Source organism: Juglans regia, chromosome 8, assembly GCF_001411555.2.
Source record: "Juglans regia cultivar Chandler chromosome 8, Walnut 2.0, whole genome shotgun sequence".
NCBI classification, from domain to species: domain Eukaryota; kingdom Viridiplantae; phylum Streptophyta; class Magnoliopsida; order Fagales; family Juglandaceae; genus Juglans; species Juglans regia.
The window spans coordinates 8,940,426-8,956,157 of NC_049908.1; the positions used below are offsets into that span (position 1 = coordinate 8,940,426).

General features: G+C 37.4%; 2 protein-coding genes across 5 annotated transcripts; both read right to left on the minus strand.

Annotated features, from left to right (window-relative positions):
- Window positions 1-30: 30 nt before the first annotated feature.
- LOC109000489 (proline--tRNA ligase, cytoplasmic) lies at window positions 31-9,815 on the minus strand. Of its 4 annotated transcripts, none has more exons than XM_018977374.2 (13): window positions 9,721-9,815; window positions 6,926-6,979; window positions 6,706-6,791; window positions 5,642-5,734; window positions 5,347-5,463; window positions 4,657-4,844; window positions 4,368-4,434; window positions 3,287-3,409; window positions 3,020-3,172; window positions 2,490-2,774; window positions 2,142-2,360; window positions 1,642-1,735; window positions 31-289 (listed from the first exon to the last, which is right to left on the minus strand). In XM_018977374.2, the coding sequence occupies exons 2-13, from the start codon at window positions 6,969-6,971 to the stop codon at window positions 225-227; spliced, it is 1,536 nt and encodes a 511-aa protein (XP_018832919.1). In that variant the 5' UTR covers window positions 6,972-6,979; window positions 9,721-9,815; the 3' UTR covers window positions 31-224. The 4 variants fall into 4 exon arrangements, with proteins under 4 accessions (XP_018832919.1, XP_018832918.1, XP_035548762.1 ...); XM_018977373.2 differs by having other exon boundaries at window positions 6,926-6,977; window positions 9,622-9,815; XM_035692869.1 differs by lacking the exon at window positions 6,706-6,791 and having other exon boundaries at window positions 6,926-6,977; window positions 9,720-9,815.
- Window positions 9,816-10,478: 663 nt separating this feature from the next.
- LOC109000488 (protein transport protein SEC23) lies at window positions 10,479-15,282 on the minus strand. The gene is made up of 6 exons (XM_018977371.2): window positions 15,100-15,282; window positions 14,013-14,979; window positions 11,983-13,803; window positions 11,253-11,369; window positions 11,075-11,146; window positions 10,479-10,962 (listed from the first exon to the last, which is right to left on the minus strand). Exons 2-6 carry the CDS (start codon window positions 14,472-14,474, stop codon window positions 10,825-10,827), a joined length of 2,610 nt encoding a protein of 869 aa, XP_018832916.1. The 5' UTR covers window positions 14,475-14,979; window positions 15,100-15,282; the 3' UTR covers window positions 10,479-10,824.
- Window positions 15,283-15,732: the final 450 nt, after the last annotated feature.

Here is a 15,732-nt window from a genome sequence, read left to right on the forward strand (position 1 = left end):
AAAAAATGGAGAAAAAAAAAACCCGATGAATGACCAGAGATGGCACCCAAAAACATAAACAAAACTGTATAATATTACACCTATGTTGAGCAATGTATTTTATGGTATTTACAAATGCTTTGTCAAGCTCATTCCTTGTATGTCTAGTTTTTTAGCATTGCTGATTTCTTGGCATGCCAAACAGATTGAGAAACTAGAAGAAATTGGTGCCAAAACCCAATAATCTAGTAACTCCGACCCCAGTATGTCCACTTTTTTGCAGGCTTTCCAGAAGCAAAGCATTTAGTACCTGTGAAAAAATTCAGAATAAACATACAATCAAACTCATGTGTGTGATGAATCATTCAGAGCACATAAATGTCTCAGGGAAACTTGCTCATTCAGTGGCACAATGTTTGCATTATCCTACACTGTCACTGACAATGTCATATTTCATAAGGAATAGCCATTTTACAACAATGTTGCCAGACATTGGAGCAAACATCCAAACCAAGTGTAGTTTATGTTATCATTTTTTTAATCAAGTAAACCATACCATTAGATTAACATGCAACTTTCAGAAAATAACACAAGTACTATTGACCATGCTTTCTTGATCTTTTGGTGATGCAAAATTTTCTAACGGAGGGCAAAATATTTTCAGGAAGACTTTACCAGGCAATACATCAGTAATTAAATCCCCCCAAGGGGGGAACCAACGGTTGAAATATAGCAGCAGTCACAGAGATTGGACAAATATCACAAGGAATAATTGAGACTAGGGGAGGGCAAAATACCCAACCCCAAGCACCAACGTGACCAATACTGAACCAAGAATGGTTGGTTTTTGCTGTTAGGCAATGGTGGCTAATGAAAATAACATTTCCAAAAAGGTCAGGGCAGCTGATGGAAATAGGGTATAAAAAACTGACAAGCTCAACCAACCTGACAGCCCTGGTGCCTATTTATGGTGGTGGCAAGGTGTTGAGATCTCTCAAACACCACAACATTCTTCCACCAGATTACTAGTGGAGAGGTGTAGTAATCTGGTGGTAGTATCTCACACCGTCGCCACCACCAACAAACCGATCAACAGCAATCATTGTCTGCAATTCAGGACCCATCATTGGTCAGTTTGACAAATCATACTGAATGGCTGACACCCATCAATTCACCCAATGAGAACTGCTGCCAACCAGCCTGAGGGGGTTGATACCCACCTCTATTTGAGAGACATTTGAAAGTAACATTCTACATTTTTGTGATACACTTACACCGATGAAGGTTCCAGTCGTGGCTGCAATCAATCCCACATTGCTGCAGCACCAATTGACCAGAGATGGTCTTAACCATAACAAATTCTCAATTCTATCCAACAATGATATAAATCAGAGAACGAGTGAACTGAACATCCAAAGGGTGAAATTAGTGCACATGTTGCGGTAACTAGCTGCAGATATTGCCTAGCTAGTGACGACTCTAAGACAGACCATCATGGGCCCTTCAATTTTTTATCATCTTCAGAGACAAGAACGGGTAAATTTGGAGCAGTATCAATTTGAGAAAAATGGTGGAAGATTATATAAGTTGAGTTGACGTCTTAAAGTGGAAAAGGAAAGCCAATAAATGAAACAACCCTCACATGAAACATGGGGCCAGTACCTTCTGGGAGCTCTGGCTGGTCAAATGGGGAACAAAGGCTCTTAGCCGCTCCCATCTCACCTTTTGTCCTTGCCTTCACACCTTTCTCCACCTCCTTAAGAGTTACATAGCAAATAAATCATGATTAACCAAATTTATAAGAAGCACAAAAAGGGAAAAGAAAAAAAGAAAGAAAGAGGAGGTCAAAATAATGTTCACAGCCTCTCAAGAGACCATTCCGCAGTGTGCATGACAAAAAATAACTTAACATCCAAATTTGACAGTGTGGAATAGAGTAATATGAACTGAAAAACCTAAAAGAAATGCATTTCAAGTATTTAAATGAGTGCAAATGTCTATTGAAAAAACTAAATACTTGAAATGTATGCAAATGTCCATTGAAAAAATTAAACCTATTTATCCATTATTCGAAGGACAAGAAATCAATGGAAAACCTTGAGATACTGTAGGACATATAAAACCATATAGGCAATTGCTAAGCTGAAAAATCAATATTATACCTCCTCATCACACCAAGGAGCTAAGATCAATTTCTTTTGGCTGAGTGCTTCCACAAATTCATCCCAAGTTCGTATGGTCTTAACGCATGCATCTCGCTTTTGTTTTGCAACATCAAATAGGTTATGTTGGATATTATTAAGCATTTCTTTCACATGTTCAACCAAGTTGGTTCTAGAGATGTCGATTTTCAATGAATTATCACGACGAACAACTCGTACCTGTGAATAAAATCAGGGTGTAACAATTCATCTGGTTGATTGACTAAGGAATAAATATTAAAAGACAGAAGGTCTGCAAATCAATGGAAGCAAGTAACAATGATAGAAAATCAAGATAGACTGGTTGACCTGACTATTTGCCAAGTCTTTTGGCCCAATTTCAATCCTTAGAGGAACACCTTTCATTTCCCAATGTGAGTACTTCCAACCAGGAGAGTAGTTATCTCTAAAGTCTGCCTTAGCACGAATACCGGCCCCAGACAAGATATCCACTGCAGAAGCACAGGCATCAAATATTCCCCGAGTATCAGCATCTTTGTACGGCACAGGAATTATAATAACCTGGACTGTTGCTACTTTAGGTGGCAGCACCAAGCCTTTATCATCCCCATGAACCATTACCATCACACCAATCTAAACATAACCAGTAAAATAAAATTAGAAAAAAAATAGCCATCTGTAATAGCGGATGTCAATAAAAAAAATCCTGCTGATGTGCACATTCACTGTGCCGACCCACCATCTAAACACTCCCTCCCAAAAAAAAAACCTCCAAGACCAGGCATGCTTTCATTTTTTCTATTATATACCACAACGAAATGCAAAAGCTAATTAATTACAATTGTTCATCAAACAGTTAATAGATGTTGAAAAATTACCGTCCGAGTGCTATAGGCCCATGAGTTCTGCCAAACCATACCCTTCTGTCCCTTTTCATTTTCAAAGTTTATCTCAAACATTTTTGCAAAATTTTGACCCAAACAATGTGAAGTTGCACCTTGTATACCACGACCGTTGTTTGAAATAAATGCCTGAGATATGGTACACAAAAAATATTGACAAACAGGTTTCAACGCAAGATTTTAAACTTCTGTCAAATATGACAGAGAGTGAATTAAACATGAGCAGATTTAGTTGTTATTTGCCTCAACACTAGTGGTGTATAGTCCACCAGCAAATTTCTCCAATTCACTTTTCTTTCCCTTTACAACAGGAACGGCCAAATATTCTTCATATATTTGTCTATAAAGCTCCAAAATATCTAGAACCTGCAGTAGACCATAAGCCAAATAGACCATGCAGTTAAACTATGGTACTCACGTGCCAATGTTTCTTTGTAGATATAAAAGATCAGAATAATTTTTTATAGGGGAAAAGAAGGAAAATTATGTAGGCCCAGGAGAGTGGAAACATAACACAGACACACTAGGGTTTTCCCAAAAAAAAAAAAAAATTAGTGATAATAAGTTAAAAGTATGTCACATACTTACCAAAATAAAAGTTAGAAGTATGTCACACTTGTTGCAGTTCTAACATTTGATGCTAGTACACACTGACACATGAGTTCACTCTTTTTCACATGCTTTCAGAAAACTTCATTGAAGATGACCATTTTGCCAGAAACATCAAATAATTTAGGTTTTTGTGTTTTAACAATATAAGCCCATAAACCCCAGAAAATAACTTAAAAGATTACAACAAATACTATGAAAAAACTGGGCTATTCTGATTTCAATTTAAGAAATTCTTGAAGTCTTTTTCTTTGTTATTCCTTGTCGATATCCAGAAATTTATCCAGATCAATTAATTTCTTATTTGGAGCTTCTTATCGATTGAAATTCTTCTAAACAAAATTTGGTTCTCAAAGGTGGTAAACAACTTGACATGATCGCAAAGGCAACTGCAATACTTGGTTCAAGATAGGGGCATGCAAGAACAAGATGCATTGCATAATGCAACGGAATAGAAGAGATTAAACAAAGAAAAACATGTTCTCAAGAAATCCCCAAAGGAACCGAATGGGGGGATGACAATTCTAAGATATATGAAAAGATAAGCGACTGCACAATAACTTGGGATGAAAGCACATATCAACAATTCATGAGGAGGGAAAAGTTACCAACTGGTCTCTTGCTCTTCCAACTCCATTAATTTCTATGTATAAACTATAAACCTCTATGATTCCAATTTTGGGGAAAAAACAATCTAAAGACCAGAATTTCATACCTCAGCATCTGCTTCTTCTTTTGTTGCAAAAGCTGTATGCCCTTCCTGCCAAAGAAACTCACGACTCCTAGAACCAGAGAACACATGCAACCTATTACTATACAATATTCTAGATAACTTAAGAAGTCATCTTAACAATTTCAACCAACTTAAACGAAGGTTATTTAGCAATTAGCAGAGACAAATTCACATCATCTCATCACCATTTCAAGAACAAATGCATGCCATCAACATGGCTAAATGAATATCAAGACAAGTAAAAAAGAAAATTTTGAGAAAAAGACAATACCTGATAAATGGTGTGGGATTGCTGAATTCCCATCGCACAACATTGCACCATTGATTAAGTTTCAATGGCAAGTCACGGTGCCCCCTTATCCATTTGGAATAATAGGGATACATGACCGTCTCACTAGTTGGGCGAATTGCAATGGGCACTTCCAAATCAGAATCCCCAGTTTTTGTCACCCACGCAACCTAAGGAACCCCAAGATCCAATGAGGTTAGGAACCCTCTCTTCTAATAAACCAAATTTGCCAATGAAAACAAAAGTATTCAAAAAAATAATAGGGAACAAACTATTTCAATCAACCAAGAATTGCCAATATAAAGTATTCTAAGATCCTCCCCCACTTTAAAAAAATTATGAACTTTTGCACTGACCAAGAACCCAATGGTAAGAATTAGTCCTAACAAAAGAAACAAATGATGAACCATGTTGGGCTGCACTCTAGATTAGCAATAATATCTCCAAGATTAGGAAAATTGCACTTTTAAAAGGAAAAACTTCAAGAGAACGTTTCAGTTTCCAATAGACACCAACATTAGTGTCATAAGTGTAGCCCAGAGTGAGTTCAGAATGATCACATCAGTATAAAGAGGAACATTCATACTATGCAAAATGAGTGTATCCAACACAAGATAGTAAAATTAAATACCACAACAAAAGATTGTGAAAGACGAAGATTTCAAATCTCACCTCAGGAGCAAAACCCTCCACATGATCCTTCTCCTTCTGCAATACGCCTGGAGAAACAAAAAGTGGGAAGTAGCAGTTCTGGATGTTCATTTTCTTTATTTCAACATCAAAGAATTTCTGCAAAAATAATGTAAAACTAGTAATTCAGACACTAAATCTGAAAAATGAAAGCGAAAAAATACACTGCTCCACAAACAGATTGAAATAACCGAGATTTTTAGCCAAGCTTACAAAATTTCATCTACATCAATCTTAAGGAATAAAATAAGGGATTTAAATAGGGATTCAAACTCACTTGCATGGTCTCCCAAATCGACATTGCCCACGGTCTCAGAATATAACAGCCCGAGATATCATAATACTCAATTAATTCTCCATTGACAACTACCTACACAGGCCAATATTAGGATTAATAGAAAACGGTCTGAAAATCATATATTTCATTGAAGTCAGTAGGAACCATATGGATTAAGACCTGACACTTCCCATATAAAAAATTTGTACTTTTGTGTGGTCTGTTTCTTTGCACATGAAAGGGCTAAAAGGCCTAGCATTTGTAAACTATCTACACCATATGTATAATGTCTGATGATGGATTGATTCTCTATCCAAAGTAAAGAGTTCTTCATCTTAGTATGGGAATGATCTTGCCATGATTGAATAAGTTTCTCTATATGAGAAATTGTAATAAGGTAATTAAATGGTATGTAATTAGGACCGGCAATTTTTTACACGATCAACAAACCCAAAAGGAATTTAACACAAAACGGGTTAGGTATAACAAGCCTGGGAAAGTGCTAGTAAGTAGTCAATGCAGGACTGAATATCTATGACTACTTTATAACCTAACCACTCTCTACGGGTTATCCATGTTTGGACTATACAAATTTTCTCTCTTAAATTCTGATATATATTACAATGAGGTAATAGAATAGTAAAGAATTAGGACCATCAATTTTTTATATGATCTGCAAAACTAGGAACAGCGCAACATTTACACTATAACTCCAAAAGGACTAGTCAATTTGAAGCTTCCCCAGAATCACTTATAAAAACCTAGTTTACCAAGTATATAGCCAATAGGACTCAGCACCCATGAAATTGGCATATAGAGTTGACAATTTTTGTCTCAATCTACATACCTGACATAAACCTAACATGAAATTGGCAGATTAGGATTGAGAGATCTCCCGTTTAATTCTAGATCGGGTTATTAGGGTTGACTCATTATGACACGGACTTGATTTGATACAGCCCAAACCCAACACAGCAACACAAATTGCCAACCCTTGCGTAATCAAACATATAAAAGTACACTTAACCAAAGCTGTAATGCACAATTGAAACATTCAAACAAACCTCAGAATACCATTCCCCAAAATTATCATCTTTGCAATTGGTTAATCCTAAACCAGTTTCCTTCTTCACCTCTTTTCTTTTCACCCCTATAAAATCAATTATACAGCATAAGATAAATGAATGAACAAGGGAAAGGATTTTCAAAATGGCCAGAAATACACATGAATGCACGCACATAATTAGCCATATACATAAATACCATCAGGGGAAAAATACTCACCTCCGCTGGCATTAGCATCAGACTTTTTCACATCATCACCGGCCATGTTCTCCTGAGCACAATACCCAACGAAAATCAAGCTAACATATTCAGAGAAAAACAGCAAAGGCTCTGAAACCAAATCCAGTATGGTGCATGCAATATTTATAAACATCACCACGTAAACCACAAGTACCATAATCAGGATTGAGGCACACCATGAAACTTGCAGAAATGTGTATTCAACAAGTTATTCCAAACTGATGAGTAAACTAGCTCAAAAAATAGGAGCCTTCTGGTAAAATAGTGGATTAAGAGAAAGACTTGACTGCACCACAGAAGTCCTATTGTGCTTGTGATAGACCATGACTTGTTAGAGGGCCTACTTGCAAATTGCAAGTATGCAAAATTGAAAATAAGGCAGCAAATGGCTGGAAAATTCATTTCATTATCAGGTATTGTCATCATTTATTGCATATGCAATCAGTTATTGTGCTTATCTGTAACGGCTATGTAGATAACTGTTTGTAACTATTTGGAAGAAGTAGCCAAGATCGTAGGGGATAAGGGCACGACAGTTGGTAAATTTGTACGTCTATGTTTGCAGTTTATGGCTTCCACCTGAAATGGAGTTCTGCAATAATATCATGACTCCAGTTTTTGTTTTTTCAGAAGATAGACTCCGGTATTTTTTATTTATAAGTAAAGATAGACTCTAGTATTTGTATCACATTAATGACCTATTATTAGTATTAGAGTGGGGACCATGTCCAGACTTTGAGTCACGAACAGGGTAATTTATAGGTTGGTTTAAAATATCCTAATATTATAAATGGGCATTGTAGTCATGGGGTGGGTTTGTGGAAATATATTAGAAAAGGTTGGGAGATCTTCCAGAGACATGCACATATTGTGGTGGGAGACGGTCTCGCGTCAGATTTTGGTACAACAAATGGTCTGGTGAACAAAGCCTTTAAGACACATTCCCTGCCCTTTTTGAGCTCACCCGAGCGAAGCTGACGTCTTGGTCTTCTCTAGTGGCTCCCCTCAATGGAATGAAGATTTCATTAGGCCAGCCCAATATTGGGAGTTGGAGGCTAACACAGAGTTCTATGCGGCACTGTATTCCATAAGCCTGACTGCGGGTACTAAAGATAAGATGAACTAGAGTCCCTCCAAGAGAGGTAGATTCAGTGCCAGGTCATTTTAACAAGTTTTAACGAGCCCCAGAATGACCACATTCCTATGGAAGGGTATATGGCAAACGAAAGCTTATTCAAAAGTAACTTTTTTTGTTTGAACAACATCCTTGGATAAGATTCTTACTACAGATAATTTGAGAAAACGTAGGATAATGGTGTTGGATTGGTGTTGCAAGTGTAAGAAGAGTGGGGAATTAGTTGATCACCTGCTTTTATACTACAAGGTGGCCAGGACCATGTGGGGTGATTGTTTTGCTGGAATTGGGTTATCATGGGTCATGCCTCTTAGGCTGGTGGATTTCCTAGCAAGCTAGAGAGGCATTCGAGGTAACCCACAAGTGGCAGCAATCTGGAGAATGGTTCCTATATGCATGAGTTGGTGCATTTGGCGGGAGAGAAATGATAGAAACTTCAAGGACCGTGAGAGAACAATGGATGATCTTAAATTTTCTTTTTTAAAACAGTGTTCTTATGGGCGGGGACCATTGTTTTTAATGGGCTAAAATGTACATGATTTTTTACTTACGATTGTAAACCTTAATTAGGTAGTTCTCATATATACTTCTATGTAATTGGGCTTTGCCTCCTTTTATGAATAAAACTTCTTGATTACCTATAAAAAAAAATTGTTTCAAGTCATGGAGCCACCAAAAAGTGACATGGTTACCATCACATCAGTATTGATAAGAGTGGATTGCCATTGACGTTGTCTTCAAAAGCATGGTGAAATATCACGATCCTAAAGGGTAAGGGTTTACGAAATTAGCATTCACCATCTTCCATCGCCGATGTCCTCGTCAAGCTATTTCATCATTAGCAGTGCAGCTCAAGTCCTACACTTTTGATTAGAATTGGCTCCGATACCATTTGTCACAATCCAAAGAAAAGCCAACACTGTGTTTGAGCCCATACTCCAAAAGGACTAACTAACATTACAATTAAAGTCCCTTAGAATCATTATAAAAGATAAGAACTTTCTATTACAAGCGATGTGGAATCTCATTCACCAACTTCCTATACTCGATACGGTATATTAAACTAAGCCTTAAGGTTGTGTGGGATTAGGGCACAATAGTCGGTGAATTTGTATTTTTATGTATGGGGTTCATGACTCACATCCGAAGTGGGAATTCTGCTATAATATCATAACCTAAGTATTTGTAGTCAATTAATATGTGACCTACAAGCTTGTGAAGACAAGCAGGTTATATTGAGAAGGGCTTCCTAACACCTTCCTCTAATCAAGAAACAAAATTCCTTTTAATTTTGAAGGAAGTGTGCAAAAAACGATGGCGACAAAACCTGCAAGGGTACTGAAAAGAGAAAACAAAGACAATAGAACAGGGAAAAAAAAAACATTGGATTTTACATATTGCCCCAAGTAAGAGATCAAAACCTTATCTATTTTAAGCAATTTAAACTGTTTTGAGCAAGACAGAGCTAACAAATCCATAATGTAATATAAACAACAATCCCAAAAAAAAAAAACCAGTCACCCAAAGGGTTCATCAATACCTGAAACAAAAAACTGTGGGCATGTAATGGACAGAAATGAAAGAGCAAGAATGACAGAAGATCAAGTTGCAAAGGAAAATAATGTGCTTTACTCCGACCTTTTTTTTCTCAGAGCGGTTTCGAACTTCCCAGGGAATTGGGCCTCATAACATTGCTTTGCTCAAGCAATGTATGCAAGTCCTCATTAATAGGGGCGATTTCAAGCCGAATATGAAAAGCCATAAACGTAGCAATCACGCAAAATCCCATATTTAAAAAGTATAAATGCCATCCTCAAGCATAAGCGTGGCGAGCAAGCAAAGCGTCGTGAGCAAGAAGAGATCAAACTAGTGAAAAGGATTCCATATTCTGTCTGGTTTGATTTCAAGGAACTTTCAAAGTATCTCATCCCATAGCATCAACGTTCAAACATCGTTAAAATATAAACATTTTTTAATTTTTAATTTTTAATTTTTAATATTTTTATCTAATTATTAACTAATTATTAAAATTTTTTTAAATTTATAAACAAAACACAAAAAATAATTCAAACTTTTTAAATATTAAAATAAAAATTATATTTTAATACTCATCTAATTTTATAATTTTTTCTTTTTATTTTCTCAAGATTCTGTTAAAATCTTAACTTAAATCATTTAATTATTATTCATAAATTATCTCTATTTTTGATATCATATCATATGATATGAATATCATAATATAACGAAACGAATCCATAACATCTCTCTGCACAGAAAGAAAGAGGAAGTACAGAAGCATTGAACCCCAGCCAACGAGCTCCTCTTTGACCAGTGAGAAGGCGCCAGTAAAATTTTTCAATAGAATATCCTGATCAGATAATTTAGCTGCTTTTTGAGTGGATGACAAAGTTGAATCAACATGGTACATCTTTATTACAATGTAAAAAGCCATTTTATCTGAGAACCAGATCAGACAATATTTCAAACTCCTAAATAGTTATGTATAATAAACGTTCCTTACAAGTTTGACAAAAAAAATTGAGGAAGGGAAGGATGAGATGGCATCAAATTATCAATATGACCACCACTGCCAGTCTGGACCGCATTGAGGTACCATTCCTGAAAATGGAAAGAAAAACAAATGAAACAGATGACTAAAGTTTCCAACCAGTGCTGGAAGGACGCCAACTCTTCAGACTCGTCCCAGAGGTACATCGGCCAGCAAAATCTCTTTCAAAACTTCTTAGCTTGGTTCTGGTGGTACCACTTTCAAACTTCGCATCCACTCGCAGAAGCTGGGCTCATCGAAGTGAAGAAAACTGCTTTTCAGTTTCATTCGCTTTTCTGTTGTCAAAGTCTGCAACTGGGGGAATCTTGCCTCCTGCAATAGTTGGCATCACTCAATATGTAAGCCATTTCTTTTGAAGTGTTACTTCCTACATTGGTTCAATCAATATGCAAGCCATTTGTTTTGCCATGTTACTTTCTCTCACCTGCTCGTATGGAGGATCCTTGTGTGCTGGTATGAGTCGAGAGACAAAATACCGAGCCTGAGAGCTCCCCTCCTGTTTCAAGTCCAAGCTATTAGATTCATTTTCGTTTTAGATGCCTGATAGAACAGAAAAGGAATATGATGCACCCAAAAAAAGTGTGAACCACAAGGGAAAGAACCTTGAAAGCAAGAATCCGAGGAGCTGGAAATCGCACTTCAGTTAGCTCTTCAGCCAATGTTCTGCAAGCTGCCAAAGCAGCAGCACTTCTTCCCTCGTCGGCAGCAAGTTCAGCACCCTGAATTCAGGGGGAAGAACAAAAGAAAAGTCATACTGACAATCATGATAGACAGGTCATGGAACTGCAAGTACACCTTTGAATGTGATACATAGACTATGGGGATGTTTGGATATAAGATTTTCTTAAAATTTCTGAAACTTTTGAGAAAATTTTTAAGAAGGGTTTTTTATGGGACTTTGTGATGGTGGTGGAACCCCATTACATTGCCCATAATAGACGGGTCATGGAACTGCAAGTATAACTTTAAATGTGGATGTTTGGATATAAGATCTTAAAAAATTGTTTCTGAAACTTTCAAGAAATTTTTTAAGATGGGATGTTTGGATATAAGATCTTAAATGTGGATGTTTGGATATAAGATTTGGGTTTTTTATGGGACTTTGTGATGGTGGTGGAACCCATTACATTGCCCATCATCCCCTATCCTTCCCCGGTCAAGCAACAACAGTGTGCCAAAGAGGCAAATTATAGGGGCAAAAATGGGTGTGTGTGTGTGTGTGTGTGTGAGAGAGAGAGAAGCTACAACATGTGACATACAACATATAAAAAATCCTCATATACTATAAAGATGCCACACTAAAATAGCAGGAATATGGGTAGACTGACATACCAGCCAAATGAAGACATCCGTGCCATGGTCAAGAACAACTGCTGCATCAGACTGCATAGCAAGGTCATGAGCTGGCAGTTCCTCGAAAGTGCCTTCTTCCCGGTGCATTAGACAACGAGGTGCTACCATACGGAGTGAAAGGTCAAAGGATGCATTCAAAAACAGATTCCGTAATACAGACCTCTCATCTTCATGGCCAATAATATTTCCCAAAAGTGGACCCCTTCTGAGATGAAATAGGAGCTCTGGGAGTAAAGAGAGCTCTTTAGGGAACCGATAAAGCTTCGACTTCGGTACTTGGGACCCAAGTTTCAAAGCAATGTCTTTAACTCGTTCATCTATTGTTGACTGCATATCAACTGCATTGGAATAGTTTTTGGCACGCAAAAGGGTCCTCTTGGCAATAAGAACAGCTGCCACTTCATCTTGAACACTCTCAAGATATGCTGAAATACTATCCACAGCTGGCAATCTGACGGTAATAACTCTGTATATATCAGCTTGATACACATTTGAAAACCGAATTGCAAACTGATAATATATGTAATCACTCTTGATATCTCTTTTAGTTTCCATGAAAAGTGAGAAGCTCTGTGTTTCTTCAACACTAAGCATTTGAATATATAAAGAAGAGTCATTCTTAAAGGTTTCATGAGTATCTACATGTGCCTCTTCACCAGGACCCACAACTTGAGATATAAGAATATCATCGGAACAACGTATTTCTAACAAACCATGAGAACCTGCTGCCCTCGTAGCTGCTCTCTGCAAGTTTACTCCAAAGGCTTCTCCAAAGTCATCATGAAGAACCAAAACACCCCCAGAAGCTTTTGCGAGAGGCTGCAACACAGGAACTCTTAAAGGGCATGTTCCAGCGCATAGAATGTCAACCACTATATTGCGCCGATGAGCCTCCTGACCTAGATGTTCCATCCATTTCAATGCTGTCTTTTCCATATGAGGATAATTCGGATGACTAAACGAATGAGGGACAGATCCAGGACCATAAGTATTAGGTCCACCAGCACACACAATAATTCTACTATTTCCACTGGACCTTTTAACTACCCCTCGAGACATTTCTGCTGAAGGCCCTTGAATTATCGCAAGAGCAACCTCAACTGCCGTACCCAAGCACCGGTCTCTAGAAGCTTCTGGAAGGTTTAATTTGTATGGCCTCAGTGATGAGAATATAGCATGAGCTACTGATAATGAGGCATGAATTTGTGACAAATATATGCCACTTCCATAGATCAATGCTTTTAACGACTCCTGAGTTGGTGATTTGTCACCAGGAAGCACATCAGCTGATGCAATTGATTCCTCTGAAAAATCATAAACTGATACTGTGCGGCCATACAAAATTATTCCTAATTTTGTTGATGGGTGCAGAGAATCAACAAATGCATGTAGGGAGCTCTGTAAGTGCTGGAGGTGGGGTTCATCTAAGCACTCATCTATGACAAGAACAATGGGTGCAGATATTCTGGAGTCGGGAATTGGAATAAAACCAGGTCTCTTGTTACCAGTTTGAACATAATCAACCATAGGTGATGACAGTTCTGGGAAGTTACGAAGATCTTCCTTGCTGGGAGCTACATATTCGCCCTCACTTCCATTCAGCTCGCCACAAATTACACACTGCCACTGTCCTGAGCCAGGTAGTATGTTGCAATAGAAATTTGCATAGGCCCCACAATTTTGGCAACGATGGGGATCGCGTTGTATTACCTGAGGACCAGGAGAAATCTCCCTCCCAGGAGACACCAATGCCCCAAAACATAAACTGGGTACATTAGCTTGCTTTTTCTGATTCAAAATCTGTGTAAAAAAACATAAGGAGATGAAAATATTCAAAGCTGTGGCAAAAAATGCAAAAACCATTGTAGGAGCATTGAAGGAAATCTACTTAAATTAAACTATTCTTTGGGTGGGGGTAAACTGGAAATTGAAAGCAGTTATTAAATGAAATAAATTAATTTCATAAAAAAAAGTCATAAAACATATGAGCTGGAAAGTTCAGGTGATACCTTATGAGCTGAAAATAGAACATATGGAGATTCCCCAGCTGGTATTGAGATCTCTGTAACGTCGGAAACTTGATGTTGCAACTCGACCAATCCATTTGAAAAGTGGGAAGGTGAAGATGCCGGCAAAAATGATCCTGAAGAAAATGCAACCGGCTGAGGAGATGCAGGTGAAGAGCGAAAAGGCACAGCAGCAGGGCGAACTGGCGACGTAAAGACAGGAGGTCCAGGGGGGGTGCTTAAATGAGGAATGGGGCTGCCACTTTTAACACCATTGGCTGGAGATGGTAAATTTGGGCTTTCCCTTGAAGGTGAAGCATTCTGATCTTGTAATCTTGGCGGGGGAAATCTGGGAGGTGTGGGGGAAATTGAAGGAGGAGGAGGAATCGGACTTTTCTCAGTGGGCGGGTTTGAGGGAGTGATAGTGACAGCGTATCCAACGGAAGGCTGTGGTGGATTAGCCATTGAAACTCAAGGTTCAATTCAAATAAAATAAAAAAAAACCTAAGGACCCAGAATCAAGAACCGGTCTTTATAGACAATTCAACCACAAACCGAGTCCTATGATGAAGACATACAGCAAGTTCTTTGAGCTATAACATAAAAGTCCGCAAATGATGAGAAAGAAACAAGTTTGCAAAGCTATAACATAAAATTCCGCAAATGGATCTTATTCCAGTCCTCCGATTTCGCTTAAAGAATTCACAAAGTTAAGCTTTTGATCAACTAAACCCTCAAATCAACCTAAAACCCCAGCGATAACAAGGTACAAGAACGAATTCTCCCGGGTACCCACTTGAAGATATCAACGGCAGAGTCATGAGCAGGATCGAGAGCACAAAAATCTAACCTCCCTAGTTGAATCAAATTCAGGACCAAGCATTACCGGGTTCTGATAAAAACCCGACCATTTGGCCCTCTATCTCTTCACAATTGAAGCTTCCAGAAGAACTCCATCCCAAGGAGAAATCTAACAAACCAAAAAAAAAAAAATTGCATCTTTGAACTAAACCATGTGATCTAGGGTTATTTGAAACGGGAAATCAGATATTGGAATGAATTGAACGAACCAAGAATGAGAATTGCGTACCTGAGAGGGACAGATAATTGTGATAGAGGGTAATGTTATTTAAAAAACCCAAGACATAGAATTGACTCTTTTTCTATTCGAAGTTCTTTTCTTTTTCCTCTTCTGGGTTCGATTCGGATTTTATAAGACGGCAGGTCACACAGGCTGGCGATGCTGTTCATAGCCTTTTTTTCCCCGTTCTCTGCGTTCGCTTCTCCAAAGTCTAATGTATATAAATTCGAATTATTTTTAATATTATTATTATTTTAAAATTTTAAAAAATTATAATATTAAATGAGATGAGATGAGTTGAAAAATTTTGTATACAAATTATGTATAATAACTTTATATATACATATATATATATATATGAAAAAATATTAAATATAATTAAGAAAAATTTATAAAAAATTTATTTTTTTGCATGTCAATTATTGATAGAAAATGAGAAATGAAAAAAAAAAAATCAACACAAAGTTAAAAGAGTCATAGATTTCCATAAGTTAAAGTAAACCTAATATAAAATTAACAGAAGTGACAGATTCATACAAGTCAGTAGTTTATCTATTTAAGAGTTTATACCATTGTTTAATTGACGAGATTAATGGAGAGGACATTCAATTTCTTTTGATGTTGTTGTCTAAGTTGATTTAT

Bases quoted from the DNA above. Each gene is read 5' to 3' on its own strand.
- LOC109000488 (XM_018977371.2), bottom strand. From the start codon at position 14,474: ATGGCTAATCCACCACAGCCTTCCGTTGGATACGCTGTCACTATCACT. The intron at 13,804-14,012 runs GTATCACCTGAA...TTTTTTACACAG, and splicing joins TTCTATTTTCAGCTCATAAG to ATTTTGAATCAGAAAAAGCA. The intron at 11,370-11,982 runs GTATGTCAGTCT...CCCTGAATTCAG, and splicing joins CGGATGTCTTCATTTGGCTG to GGTGCTGAACTTGCTGCCGA.
- LOC109000489 (XM_018977374.2), bottom strand. From the start codon at position 6,971: ATGGCCGGTGATGATGTGAAAAAGTCTGATGCTAATGCCAGCGGAG. The intron at 3,410-4,367 runs GTATGAAATTCT...GGTCTACTGCAG, and splicing joins AAGAAGAAGCAGATGCTGAG to GTTCTAGATATTTTGGAGCT. The intron at 1,736-2,141 runs GTATAATATTGA...GTAACTCTTAAG, and splicing joins CTCCTTGGTGTGATGAGGAG to GAGGTGGAGAAAGGTGTGAA.